A 15,245-nucleotide genomic window follows, 5' to 3' on the forward strand; every position below is an offset into this window, starting at 1 on the left:
GAAACATATTCTAAAGCTTTTAGAAAATTGATGCCACACTGTTTTAAAGCTTTACAATATAACCACGTGAATATAAAGGTATAAAAAGGTGCATACACCAGAGACTTTGAAAGCAAATATGTCATGAGAAAACATACAGCTCCAAAAGAACATTTTCAATACATAATTGCTAGATATATAGGTAATTTATAATATACCATACGTAATAATGTGAGATGACTCAGGAAAACCACAGAAATACCAGTCCATGTAGAGTTAGGCTGAACACAAATGTTGAATTTTTGTGACCTTCAAGCCTTCAGATGGCACTGCATAAGAAACTGTTAGAGCAGAAAAACTAAAACACTACTACCAGAAGCCACAAGTAATGTATTTAAACAGAACTACCAATGTGGGTTCGATTCCCGCTGTGGGTGACTGTCTGTGAGGTGTGTGGTTGTGTTCTCCCTGTGTCTGTGTGGGTTTCCTCCGGGTGACTGTCTGTGAAGAGTGTGGTGTGTTCTCCCTGTGTCTGCGTGGGTTTTCTCCGGGTGACTGTCTGTGAGGAGTGTGGTGTGTTCTCCCTGTGTCTGTGTGGGTTTCCTCCGGGTGACTGTCTGTGAGGAGTGTGGTGTGTTCTCTCTGTGTCCACATGGGTTTCCTCCGGGTGACTGTCTGTGAGGAGTGTGGTGTGTTCTCCCTGTGTCTGCGTGGGTTTCCTCCGGGTGACTGTCTGTGAGGAGTGTGGTGTGTTCTCTCTGTGTCCACATGTGTTTCCTCCGGGTGCTCCGGTTTCCTCCCACAGTACAAAAAAAACACACGTTGGTAGGTGGATTGGCGACTCTAAAGTGTGAGTATGTGTGTTGCCCTGTGAAGGACTGGCGCCCCCTCCAGGGTGTATTCCCACCTTGCATCCAATGATTCCAGGTTGGCTCTGGACCCACCGCGACCCTGAACTGGATAAGCGCTTACAGATAATGAATGAATGAATGATCTCTTATACCAACATCCAGCGACTACTAAATTGATCTGTGTCCCTACCGTCCCTACCCAAGTCTACGCCCTTGGGCCCAATTGTACACAAACCACACAGCTGTGTTTTATTATGAATGGAAGAGCCGCACTTTTACAGAAAAAGAGCTGCATGCAGTGGGTTGACCACTCCTGGCTACAGTGATAAATATAATCTGCCAGTTCATCAGGAAATGCAAACAGAAACTCTATTACACAAGAAGAAAGCCATAAATCAATTCAATGCTGAACCTTTAATGAGTTCTGCAGGCAAGCTCACCTCAGATGGGCCAAAAGACAGTAGAAAAGCATGCTGTGGTCAGAGGATTATGTTTCAGTTTGTTTTCTTTGAATAAAAAAATCATATGTTCTGTGATCATGAAAAAAGTGACCATCCAGAATTTTATCAGTGATAGGTTCAAGATCTAACAATTCTCATGGTTTGGGGGCAGCATCATTGACCACAGCATGGGTGACTTGCATATGTGAGTCTCCTCTGATGTGGAGGTAAACACTGTTTTTGAGAAACATACGCTGCCATGTAGATGACATCTTATCCTGAAAAAAACATGACTATTCCACGTCTCATTTTGTATGTACTACAACAACATAGCTTTGTAGACACAGAATGTGAGTGTTTGACTGACCTGCCTGCAGTCCAGATTTGTCTCCTATGGTAGATTCATTCATTCATTATCTGTAAGTGCTTATCCAGTTCAGGGTCACGGTGGGTCCAGAGCCTACCTGGAATCATTGGGCGCGGAGGAAACCCACACAGACACAGAGAGAACACACCAACTCCTCACAGAGGAGTCTCACTGTCTCACAGACAGTCACCTGGAGCGGGAATCAAACTTACAACCTCCAGGCCCCTGGAGCTGTGTGACTGTGACAACTATCTGCTGCCAGTGCTACCGTGCCGCCTATAGTAGATTGTGAAGAGGAAAATCAGGCAACAACAACCACAGACCGATGAGCCGCCAAAGTGTTGTGTTAAAGGTGTTGCTCATGACTGTAATCAAAAAACACTTATTTATAAAAGTGTATTTCCTCACCATTTGCTTCTCTCCAGTCTGTGTCAGTGATCGAAACCAGTATAATGTGTTTACAAAGCCCTAGTGTCTGTTTGAAAAAAACAAAACAAAACAGTCTCGGCCCGGTATGCTAGGCTTTTTTCTCTGCTCTCTCTCTTTCTCTGATCATGTCAGAGGCTTCTGGAAGTTTTTAGACAATGGAGAGAATTCCAAACATTGAAAACAATGAACTGAGATTTTGAACTTTCAAATGAAGTCAATGTAAAAAGATCTTATTTCCAGTAATTTCAACATGAAATATGAAGGACAGGTGCTGTGCTCAAATTATGTAGTAAACAAAAAATCCACAAAAACGGAGATAGATGTTTTTCTTCAGACTGCAGTGATATTCTTTGGTCTGATTTCTTGCACATACTAATTTGAATAGATAGGACATAAGCAATATTCAGCCCAATGCATTTTGGGTGTAGTGGGCTGTCTGTATTCAGCATTAAATGGCCTTTTGATTTTTGCTTATTTTTGTTGTTTGGTCATCTTATGTTTTTCTGTACATTAAGGGTATTTTGCCAAATAGCTTACAGGCTAATTGTTCCAACTAGTCGACCACTGAGCTAACGTTAACTGTAACAGTCACTGTGTCAAAAATGATTGAACAAGAGCTGGGAATAGTTGCTGATTAAATCACTGACTAACTACAGTATTCTATAATATTGGATATTGGTCAAAATGCTGCCAGTCCATGAAGCTGCCAAAGATGGGCAGTAGGAAGAAAGACAGATCACATGAAACACTCATTCATTATCTGTAACCCTTATCCAGTTCAGGGTCACGGTGAGTCCAGAGCCTACCTGGAATCATTGGGCGCAAGGCGGGAATACACCCTGGAGGGGGCGCCAGTCCTTCACAGGGCAACACACACACTCACACACTCACACACACCTATTGACACTTTTGAATCGCCAATCCACCTACCAACGTGTGTTTTTTTTTGGACTGTTTTTTTTTTGGACCCACGCAGATACAGGGAGAACACACCAACTCCTCACAGACAGTCACCCGGAGCGGGAATCGAACCCACAAACTCCAGGCCCCTGGAGCTGTGTGACTGCGACACCTACCTGCTGCACCACCGTGCATACCGTTAAATACTGAGACACTCATATTCTGGTCTCACCACAGCTCTGCTTTTTGAAAAAAGAGTAAATCCGAAGTTTCCAAAGTGCTAAGGGTTTTTCTCAGAGCTAAAGGTTTAATGCTTTTCCATTTCAGCAAAAAACTTGGTAAATGAAAAATGCTTTAAGCCAAAAAAAAAGTGCAAAATTGACTGACACATCTAGGCCATGGGTCATTCCGTACTGTGAAGGTGTTCAAAGCTTGAAGATGTGGACTGAGCGTATTCCACTGCATGTAAAAATCAAACTTTAATCTACAGTGAAGCCAAAACTTTTGGGAAAATCCTGAGACTTATGCACTAACTTTGAAAAATTCTTAACTCCAAGACAGAGGTCAAAACTGGAACTTTAGTTTGTTCAGTCTGTTCTGTGTTTCTATTTCAGTGCAAAATGTATATATATTGAAAAAGCAATGGCATAATTAGTCCAGATTGAAAACGAAAATATGAAAATGAAATGCATGTACCAAATGCATTTTTTTATTACTAGATATTTCTCTGCATGTTTATTACTTTGTTATAGGTGTACACTTGTCAGGTGCATGTGAATTAGTTCAGAGATATGCCGTTTTATATATATATATATATATATATAAATAGATCAAATAAACTTCAGTATCAGTGTCTTCATGTCCAATGGATGTGTTTATAAGTTATAAAACCTTTAGTTTTGTGATGATTCGATATAACTAAACTAAATATTACAAATAGTAGGATGTTTACTGTGTTGACTGCAATGAACACTGGGAAAAACAAACTAATGACACTGTACTGTTACTATTATATAATTTTATATGAATATATAACTATAACTACATATATATATATATATATATATATATATATATATATATATATATATATATATATATTTAATGGGTGCAACACAGATATGTAAATTAAAAATAATATTGGAATGCAAACACACACACACACACACACTTTGTGTGGCTTTGATCTCATTTTCAAAGTGGTGTCATCTTTCACTATCTGTGTGCGGCTACGCTAACACTGCTTAGCATTCATACTTTGAGATTCCTGTCATCTCCCTCACACACATCTGACCCACAGCATTGTGCACGTGATTGTGTGTGTGTGTGTGTGTGTGTGTGTGTGTGTGTGTGTGTGTGTGCGCGCGTGTGCCAGTGGGAAACCCTCAGGGCCTTCCATATTTTAGAGAATTAGTCTTTTTTTAATTCAGTTAATTTCAATTTAAGAATAAAGCCTGTGTATTAAAAATCTGCACATATTGCAGTAACATATATATGAACATAAACAGTAAACAATGTGGCTCCTGAAAGTCAGTCAATGTTTGTTAAAGCCTTTAAATTAAGCATCCAAATGTAACCTAAATCTGGCAATAAATATCTGAGTGAATTACTGGAAGCTGAGGGCTGACACAGTGTTAAAATTATAAAGAGACACAAGCAGAATACGCCTAGTGCTAGTTTTTATTCGTCACGCTGGTGTATACTGAGCAACTCTATTAGACCTGCAGGTCGTGCAGGAGTTGGAAGCGGATGCACTGATGCAGTGGTCAAAATCACACACACTGCAGCTATGCTGCACCGAAAAGCTCTAATGATGACTCAAGTTTTCCAAGAAAGTTCAGCCACAAAGAAAACTCCCAGCAGGGCACAGGGAGGGAGGGAGGGAGGGAGGGAGGGCGGGGAGTGGGGGGGGGGTATGAGAATGAAGCATCAAAACACAGAAAGTCTGTTTTAAATTGAAAACAACCAAGTGAAAGTGAGACAGTCGGTGTGGTAGACTGAGAAAAATTGCAAAGAATGAAAGAGAGAGAAAGCAAGACTGAGAGGAATGAAAGAGCAATTGAAAACAATAAGAAAAGTGGGCATCTAAGGTGAAATACACTGAAGACTTGCACACAACACTGAAACAACGTGTGCAAATGTTTGAGTGAAACGAGCAAGTGTTTCAGTGTATTTCACCCTAGACGGCCTCTTGTATTATCTGCCGTAGATGCTAGCCCAATCAATCAGCTGCCGTTCTCTCTCTCTCGCTGTCTAAGTCTCTCACTCTCTCTCTGTCTCTCACTCTTTCTCTCTTCCTCTTCTTCTCACTCTCTCTCTCTCTTTCTCACACTCTCTCTCTCTCGCTCTCTCTACTTCTCTCTCTCTCTTTCTCTCACTCTTTCTCTATCTCCTTCTCACTCTCTCTATCTGTCTCTCACTCTTTCTCTATCTGTCTCTCACTCTCTCTATCTGTCTCTCACTCTTTCTCTCTCTCTTTCTCACTCTCACTCTCTCTGTCTCTCACACTTTCTCTCTCTCTCTCTCTCTCACTCTCTCTTTCTCTGTAAATGTGTTGATAGCAGTATCACACTTGGCATAAATGCATAACAACACCAAACCAATTGCTCTGAGTCAGCCTCTAACACCCCATCTGCTGTGTGTGTGTGTGTGTGTGTGTGTGTGTGTGTGTGTGTGTGTGTGTGTGTGTGTGTGTGTGTGTGTGTGTGCGTAAGTGGTTCTGCCTCTGTGTGTGTGCGTAAGTGGTTCTGCCTCTGTGTGTGTGCACATGCATGCATTTGGAATCAAGCTTTAACCAAACAGGCACTCAATAACATCGCCTGCAGACAAAACCAAGCCCATGTTTCTGCAGCCAAAGCTATAGGTTCCTACTGAGAAACGCTCCAACCCAAACACAACATTCCTGTATGAACACATGTCACAGATAAACCGTGAAAAACTCAGTGTGTGTGTGTGTGTGTGGACCTGCCTATCGGTCAAACATAATCAGAGATTACACGGCTAAAGACAATGCATTTATGCACCAACTGAAATGAGAGAGAGAGAGAGAAGGAGAGAAAGAGAGAAAGTGAAAGACAGAGAGAGAGCGAGATGAGGAGAGAGAAAGTGTGAGAGACAGAGAGAGAGAGAGAGAGAGAGAGAGAGAGAGAGAGCTTCAGATCACAGCTAAGCCACAAAGACAAATCGAGGGGACACTGAGTTCTGAGGAAAATATCAAAACACTTTTTGCAATACAAGTCACCAAGCCACAGACTGACACAGACACAGCGAAGTGGAGTGAGGGACAGAGGTAAATAGAAGGAGAGGATTCGACAGAGAAAGAAACAGAGAGACGTGAGAGAAAGACACAATCAGGGAGCGTACTGTATCCAGAAATGAACTAAACAACAAAAGGAGACTTTTATTTTGTAGCACAGTGGAGCACTAAAAAATAATTGAATTATGAAAATATAATGGCCATTTAGGGGATGGAAAACAATCATAACTTTAATGTATGTTACATTTAGAAACATTATTTTGCACGTTATTTTTTCTTACAGCAAATAGTTTTGTAGCTTTTTGTTTTTCTCCTTAGAACTATTTTTATTTAATAAAAATACTGCTTCAATTAATAAAATATTCACTGTTTGAAGAGGAATCCCATAATTACACACCTTTAACGACTGTTTACTTTCAGCATTTATATTCCTTTTAACCCTTTAAACACCCAAGTATACTACAGCCTTGTTATTCAGAAACTACAAAAACTAAAGCATGAAAACTATTTTTCATGACCAGAGTCGGTTTAAATGTCCCTTTCAGAATTCTGCTTAAAATGAAACAACTGAAATGTGTCTTAACGTTCTTAATGAAGTGTTTCTAAAAACAAACACACACCTTTCTTTTGACGAACTGGAAGGCAGAGCACTTCTTAAAGGAGAAGGCCTGCTTCTCTGTGCTGTGGACCAGCCGCATGCCTTCCGGCCGCCCCCCACACTCCGCAGACCCCAGTGTGATGCCTGAGAGCGAGAGAAAGGAGAGAGAAAGAGAAAGGAGAGAGAGAAAGAGAGAGAAAGGAGAGAGAGAAAGAGAGAGAAAGGAGAGAGAGAGAGAGAGAGAGGGAGAGAGAGAGAGAGAGCACTATAAGCAGTCTATTTATTTCATTAAGACCTATATGTAATTGTGTATGAAAGCAAAAGAAATATTAAAGAAAAATATGGAGGATAGAAAGAATAGGAGAGAGAGAGAGAGAGAGAGAGAGAGAGAGAGAGAGAGAGAGAGAGAAACAATAAACAGCAAAAAGAGAGGACAAGAGAGTCGAGAATAAAAAGCGAATAAGAGTGTGAGAGAAAACGAGAGGAAACAAGATTCCTATGGCTAAGGTTTTGAGATCCCAACAACACCTGTAAGCATTAAGGTATGAGAGAGAGAAAAGGGGAGAAATAAAATGAGAAACAGGGAGACAAAGATAAAGAAGAGTGTGAGAGAGATCGAGAGAGTTCTATGGCAAATGTTCTGAAAACAGCACCTGTATGTGTTTATATGAGAGAGAGAGAGAGAGAGAGAGAGAGAGAGAGAGAGAGAGAGAGAGAGAGAGAGAGAGAGAGAGAGAGAGGAGGAGAAATAGACAAAAATGTAAATAAATTCAGAGAAAGACAAGATGAGGGAGGAGAGAAAGAAAAGAAAGAAGGAAGGAACGAAAGAAAGAAAGGTAAAGACTTAAAGTCGTGACTTTGAATGTTTTGAACCTGTATGTTTATATATATTAAAGAAAGAGAGAGAGGTAGAGAAAGGAAGGATGATGTAGAGAGAGAGAGACAGAGAGAGAGAGAGAGAGACAGAGAGAGAGAGACAGAGAGAGAGAGAATAGGCAGTGTTACCGGAGTAGTGGAGTGCGATGCTCCAGGTTGCTGTGTTTGGTTGCCGCTGGTGACGATGATGTCGCTGCAGCTGGGACTCGGCTGGTCCTGATGCTGCTGATAGCTGAGGGTGAAGATTATGATGATGATGAAGATGATGATGTCGTTGCTCTTACAGCATACCCACTGATCCCCTGCCTCTGTGAAACTGCAGTGCAGCACTGTCCTTGTGAGTGTGTGTGTGTGTGTATGTGTGTGAGACAGAGAGAGAGAGCAGAGAGAGTCAGAAGAAGAAACCAATCGCTGCACTTTATCAATGAGAAACCGAATGCATGATGCTGCTCTAAAGAAGAGTGCCTTCCTTTGCTCTACAGCTCTCTCTCTCTCATTCGCAGACATGCTCTCTCCCTCATCCTCCTTCTCTCGCCCTCCCCCTTGCTCTCTCCCCCTGCAGCAGTTGATGCTCTCTCTCTCTCTCTCTCTCTCTCTCTGTATCTGATTGTGTGAATGGAGGTATGGGTCTCAGAGGAGGATGAATGAGGGATGATGGATTGGAGGGGTGTGTTCTCTTTGACCATTCCTGTCACACCAGCTGATGCAATGCAGCAACACCAGTCTAAACCAGAACACACACACACACAGGTACATAAACACAGGCAAAAACACAGTAATAAGCAGATCTGTCTTGACTGTAAATGAGTCCCTCTGTAAAGATGGGCTAGTTCTGTGTCTGTGGAACATGTTTTTGAAGCATTTTTTCATCAGTATTTAAACTCACATTCCATCCTATACCATGAGAAAACCTAATCATATTTGCGCTTTGCAGTAACAATAACAGTACATAGCAGTGCATTTTCAGCATGTCTGTTGGTTCTCATCACCTCATCAGTTCACCATGCATGGGCCCTGTCACTGGGAGATGATCCCTGGTGATACCACAGCCATTCAACACCAGAATCCCAAGCGAGAGCACCTTGCCCTTGCCCTTCCTCCTTCCCCATCACGCAGCATGTCGCATGTCAACACAAGCACCTGTTAGCCAGTTTAGCAGAGTTGAGGAGTCATAAAAGAGTGAATGAAAGACATTTCATTAAAGAAAAATATGCTTCTGTGGTATTGCACTTAAGGTCTTAATACTGTGGTTGTTTACAGCTGTCCAGGGCTGTGAGTCTCTCGAATCAGTTTAGCCGAGTGCTGATATCTGTTGCAGGTTTAGAAGTGAAGATAACTTTTAGGCAAATATCAGCCAATCATTATTGAACATGCAGTCATACTCATTTAAATATTAGCTTAATTTATACTCTACTTAAGGCCATTGTGACATCACAGAGCAGGGACTCGTACTAAGGGGATAGCAGGATAAAGTCTGGGTAACCTCTGGTACACATTTGCGTTCATACGCACAGCTCCTCCAGGTAAAGTACGGAAAGGTTCTGGGATATTGTCCATGTGTTACAGGGACAGTTGGTTGTTGTTGTGGGTTTAGCTTTAGCTACAGTATCTACAGAGCGTAGCAGATTCGTGTTCCTATGATGTTGTTCAAAGGGGTGAACATAGCAACACCTTTATCTGGTGTTGTGAGCAGAACTAAAGATGTAGAGTGTCAGTGAATCAGTAGGTTTTTGGTGTTGTGGGTGAAGCTATAGCTCCAGTATCTATAGCGTGAAGTAGATAAACGTCTGTGATGGTGATGATGGTAATATAAAAGATGGGAGTCAGTGAATCAGGAGGTTGTTGTAGTTGTGGGTGGGGAATCTGCAGCTGTGTTTCCTAGATTAGTTATATATTTTTTGTTTTCTACTACAGGCGTTGTCTTTTACTCCATGTTCTAAAAGCAAGTGTTAGAAAGCAAGCAAGCAACAACATAAAGAACAGAGCGCTCCCGTTACATGGGTGTGTCAGTACTGTACATGATGTGACATGCTGGCGTTGACAGAGGCCCTGTTTTTTTATTTCTGATGTGTCATGGAAGACTGCTATTCCAGTAGGATGCCCATCCATTTCAGGTGAAGTTCTGAGGTGTTTTCTGATTGGTCAGTAGTTGATTTACATTCTGGTTTGACACACAGAGTTGATGCTTGTGGTGCAGACATACTGAAGGCTTAATTGTGATGCAATAGTAAAAAGCTTGCTTGCACTTAGGACCCCATGTTACAATGGAAATTAAATGCATTAAAGTGAATGAATAATGATTTACAGTGAACCTTTGAGGGAATGTCCATCCATCCATCCATCCATCCATTATCTGTAACCGCTTATCCATTTCAGGGTCACGGTGGGTCCAGAGCCTACCTGGAATCATTGGGCACAGGGAATACACCCTGGAGGGGGCGCCAGTCCTTCACAGGGCAACACACACACTCACTCATTCACTCACACACTCACAGCTATGGACACTTTTGAGTCGCCAATCCACCTACCAAAGTGTGTTTTTGGACTGTGGGAGGAAACCGGAGCACCCGGAGGAAACCCACGCAGACACAGGGAGAACACACCACACTCCTCACAGACAGTCACCCGGAGGAAACCCACGCGGACACAGGGAGAACACAGGAACGTCCACTGTGTTTGTGTCTATCGTGAGTGTATCTTCTCAAAGTTGGACTATTTTACACTGGAAATCTTTTCAGTCATCATCATGCTGGAGTAGAACAGGCTTCAAAGTTCAAGCACAGAACCAGAGTAACTCAGTCCAGTTAAAAATTGAAGAACACACCATTAGCAGCAGAGAGCCTTTAAGAGTTTCTTTATGCATGGCGTCATATTCCAACTTTACAGATTTACCATAGGTTTCTCAGCTTTTGTCTTTTTCTCATGGATGTTCTGCCCTCTCTGCACTTTTCAGACGCCTCACTCCTTATTCTCAGCTAATATTGGGCTACGGGAGTCTAGTTCAGTAACAGGGTTGATGTCCAACTAGCTTAAAATTTAAATCAGTAGGAAGCACACTGAACACACTTCTCAGAATATGCAGATGTGGAAGTGAGGGGGAGTGGGAGGGTTACCAGGACAATCCTGAGTTTTTTTTTCCACTGAAAGCCTCAGTGCTCCTTGTTAAATCTGACCTTGGTAAAAAGGCTAGATATGAGAGGCTTTAGAGAACCCCTCTGACCTCAGCCTTCCTCCATTCACTGCCCTGATCCCAGCCTATGTCCCGCCTCCACAGGTTATAACACAGCCATGAATCATTCAAAACAATCATCTAAATCATCCAAACTATCATTTATTTGGTCATACACTTACACCTTATAAGAAGGCTTTACAGTAGAAGCTGGAACATTGCTCTAAGGATTTGACTGCCACAAGAACGTAGGTTGGCTGGCCAGGTGTCAATCCCACCCCCCAACACGGCCTACCTCTTTAGTGGTGTGGATATGTTGTTATTCTTGTTACACTGCAGCGGTATAAAGTTGTTGTTATTGTTGTTTTTAATACAGCCTTCCTGAGACGAAAGGAATTATGAAGACGGATGTTCATAATTCTTAGTGTTATTAGTATTATTATTATTACCATGTACTCAGGAAAAGCAAACCCACAAACATACTGTAAGATAAAGCAGAACACCTTAAACATTAAGGAAAATGCAAAACCCCTGCACTGGCTGCCAGTCCATTAAAATATCATTTTACATATTTTTCATGGTTCAGCAGCACAATATATTATAGATCAGTGGCCACTGCAGTGCACTTGGTTCCAAATGTGCAGTGAAATAGTCTCTCTCTCTCTCTCTCAGGAATACACCAGCCAAACTGAGATCCTAAAATACCTATATTTTTATGCTTGTTTATGAGGTGTATACCGTACTGTCAATTTTCTGTGTTATGTCTCTGTACTGCAGTATATTGACTTTTAATTGAAAACTCCACCAATTTTTGAAGTGGATCTGCTTACAGAAACCATTAGGATGTAAAACAATTCTGAGTGGTTTGATACGAACTGTTCCATTGTAGATGTAATTACAGCATAATAAGTTACTTGCATAAGTGATGATGAGAACCACACATTCAAAGAGCTCCTCCATAATGAACCACATTCAAAAGCTCCTTTACAGGAAGTTATAAATGAAAGAAAATGTAATTTATCACTTAGTAACTGTGACTTTGATTTTACAACAGTTCCAATAGGTATGGTCATATACTTTGTATCACATTATTCGTGAAACATGGTGGTGTGAGCATCTATAACTAAAAGTGCAGCTGGCTCAGTTTGACGGATTTGATGGATTTCAGCCATAAAACATTAGTGAGGTCCAGTACTGTGTTGTGTACCGAGTTCTAGATCACTACTCCAGCTCCTCACAAGGGTATTGGATTTAAACTTGTAGCTGATACTTCACACAGGGCTTGGTGACCTTAAGTTTACTCGCAGCACTATGTCATTTCCTGAAACTGCTGAGTGGGGAACGAGTTAGCAGTGGTGGCGGCTTCAAGCTTGGCCTGTTTAGTAGGGTTGCTGAGTAGCTAGCTTAAAGTTTAGCCAGATAGCATGCAACCCAAGCGCTTCCAAGAACATGAAGGCCAAAGAAGCAGAGAATTAAGTGTCTTTCAGAGAAACAAGTCATTCAATAAACTCCTTGTCTGCTTTCTGCCACATTAACTCAAACATATGTCCAGCTGAGTGGCCAAATTCATGCAAACAAGGAAATAAAGAATAGAACATGACAGGCTTTTCTAGTTAAATCTTCTGAGCTTCATATTTTTACTAGTATCCTTGGGAATATTTGGGACTTACACGGAAAATAATACAAAGGGATTGTTTAATTGTTTAAAACTTATAATTGTATATAACTTATAGTTCATCTGGAGCCTACCAACCCACACACTGTGAAAGAATGGTTTTTGTTTGTTTGTTTTTGTTTTGTTTAAAGCAATTTGCTCTAAGTTTGCGCTATTTCTGATTGAGTGCTGACAAACAAACACAATGAGCATGGAGAAATCAGTGATCTTATTATTAAATATAAATATATATAATATAATATAAAAATGAGAATGGAGAAGAAAGAGAATCAAGCTAAAATGACTAAAAGCCAGAGTTCCTCACACCTGGGCTCTGTTTTAAACTGAGCTGTGACTCATTCACAATTAAAGGCGCTGAAAAAAGCAGTTCTGTTAAGGGCTGTTAAGACAGGGGAGAATGCAGCTGTGGTGTTTGATACTTGTGGTGTTTTGACCAAAAAGTATCACAGCTTATTATATGTCTTCTTTAAAATATAGAAGTAACGGTGGGCCACATTGTCTATAAATGTTAAGAGGCAAAACAATAAAACATCCATCCATTATCTGTAAGCGCTTATCCAATTCAATCAACCTACCAATGTGTGTTTTTGGACTGTGGGAGGAAACCGGAGCACCCTGAGGAAACCCACACAGACACAGGGAGAACACACCACACTCCTCACAGACAGTCACCCGGAGGAAACCCACGCAGACACAGGGAGAACACACCACTCTCCTCACAGACAGTCACCCGGAGGAAACCCACACAGACACAGGGAGAACACACCACTCTCCTCACAGACAGTCACCCGGAGGAAACCCACACAGACACAGGGAGAACACACCACTCTCCTCACAGACAGTCACCCGGAGGAAACCCACGCAGACACATGGAGAACACACCACTCTCCTCACAGACAGTCACCCGGAGGAAACCAACACAGACACAGGGAGAACACACCACACTCCTCACAGACAGTCACCCGGAGGAAACCCACACAGACACAGGGAGAACACAAAACACTCCTCACAGACAGTCACTCGGAGCAGGAATCGAGCCCACAACCTCCAGGTGCCTGGAGCTGTGTGACTGAGACACTACCTGCTGCGCCACCGTGCCGCCCAACAATAAAATAAAGAAATAAAAATATTAAAATGCAAACATAAAACTGGGCCTAGGTTTAAACCTCATGTATTTGGATTATGCAAACTACTTGCTCTTGCTGTCATCAATTGCCCTAGCTGTGTTTATCTCTTGCTCTGTATGTGAAGAACACAACTCAGCCTGTGTGTGTGTGTGTGTGTGTGTGAATGTGTGTGTGTGTTAGGAAACAGCAGGAGTTTGGAGCATATTATGTCATTTTTGGATCACTTTGTCCTCCTAGCTGGCTCGCCAAATAACCACAGAAACTGTGACACTGTCCAAGCAGAGCCCTGCTGTGAATCTCCACTATCAGATCTACCTCGGCCCAAATCCAATGAATAACGTCATGCCCCGGACAGGAAGCAGCTCAGGGGGCTTTCATTTCATCCTGGTGGATCCCTCGCGTAATACACACAGATCTCCATAAAGATCTGGAACATAAAATAGTTTGCAGTTTGCCATCATAGTATGTTGAATGTGCTGGATCTTGTGTAGACTTCAGCTAAATCAAATCCCCACAAGACACTGGGAAATGCATATATGTCAGAACACCACAGAAATGTTGTATATATTAGTGGGCCTAATAAGGCCAGAATTGGGGGCGTGTCAATTAAAAATATCAGGGCAGCTGCTGGTACAGATGCTGCCCCTACAGTACATGGTATAGGTTTTGAGGTTATTAGCTGTAGTTATTTTTACAGCTCAAGCTTGTAAACAATTTGAGTTAAACTCATGTTGAAGTCGAACCACAACAAAGCTAATCAGAAACAATACAACAAAAAGGTAATATGCTAGCCAGTGTGATTCAATGATTCTAATGGGATAAACACATTACTCGCCTAATGCTTGTCCTGTTTGCTTTCAGTAAGACAAAAGTACACTTCCTGTTTCTGATGATAGAAAAACAAAAGTAAAACAAAAGTAAAACAAAAGGAGTACATTTTCCCCCGACCAAAAGCCACTTGAGCGCATATTGTGTCCTAATTACAGCCTCCTGACATGCAAGTAGGAATTTAAAGGCTGCAAAATATAGGCCAACCACTGAATTTCCACGTATGTTCTGTGTGTCTGTTAGCTATGTGAACTAGCATGCTAACTGCTAACTTGCTAACTGCTGTTTCTATTACACTGTACGTCAAGGGCCAGTTGCAGGTGTTTGTACTGATTGTGGTGTGTTCATGATTGGCTCTGCTTTTTGAAATTTTCAGCCCAGTTTAAAAGTTTTTCTTCATTGCCCTAAAAATGTGTGGAAAATTATGTACACTTTTTAGAAATATTTTTAATTGAAGCTTTGCTCCAACTCATGATTAAAGGTGCAGTAGGCAATTTCCGTGGAGTGCCAGTCTGTGCTATTGTAGTTCACCTATTTATTCCCCAGAGGTTGGACAACCTGAATCCTGAAACATGCACTAGTGCATAAGTCAAGGTGATTTCCAGTGGCCAAGCAGTAGATCCACAACATTTGCTCCATCCCAGAATGCAGTGTTCCAATAAAATGTAGTGTTTTTCACAGGTGCCGAATGCACTGGTTCTTTTGCTATTGCTAAAATGTTTATTAGGTACTTTATCTTGTACAATTCAT

General features: G+C 41.6%; 1 protein-coding gene across 1 annotated transcript in view; it reads right to left on the bottom strand.

Annotated features, from left to right (window-relative positions):
- sgk1 (serum/glucocorticoid regulated kinase 1) overlaps positions 1-8,197 on the bottom strand; it is a 48,231-nt gene extending 40,034 nt beyond the window's left edge. The window contains exons 1-2 of the mRNA XM_066670476.1: positions 7,826-8,197; positions 6,843-6,964 (exon numbers count right to left, since the gene is read on the bottom strand). Of these exons, the coding sequence (XP_066526573.1) occupies positions 6,843-6,920 (78 nt within the window). The 5' untranslated portion in view covers positions 6,921-6,964; positions 7,826-8,197. The remainder of the gene's footprint in view (positions 1-6,842; positions 6,965-7,825) is intronic.
- Positions 8,198-15,245: the final 7,048 nt, after the last annotated feature.

The sequence above is a fragment of the Hoplias malabaricus genome, chromosome 5 (assembly GCF_029633855.1).
Source record: "Hoplias malabaricus isolate fHopMal1 chromosome 5, fHopMal1.hap1, whole genome shotgun sequence".
In the NCBI taxonomy this organism is placed as follows: Eukaryota; Metazoa; Chordata; class Actinopteri; order Characiformes; family Erythrinidae; genus Hoplias; species Hoplias malabaricus.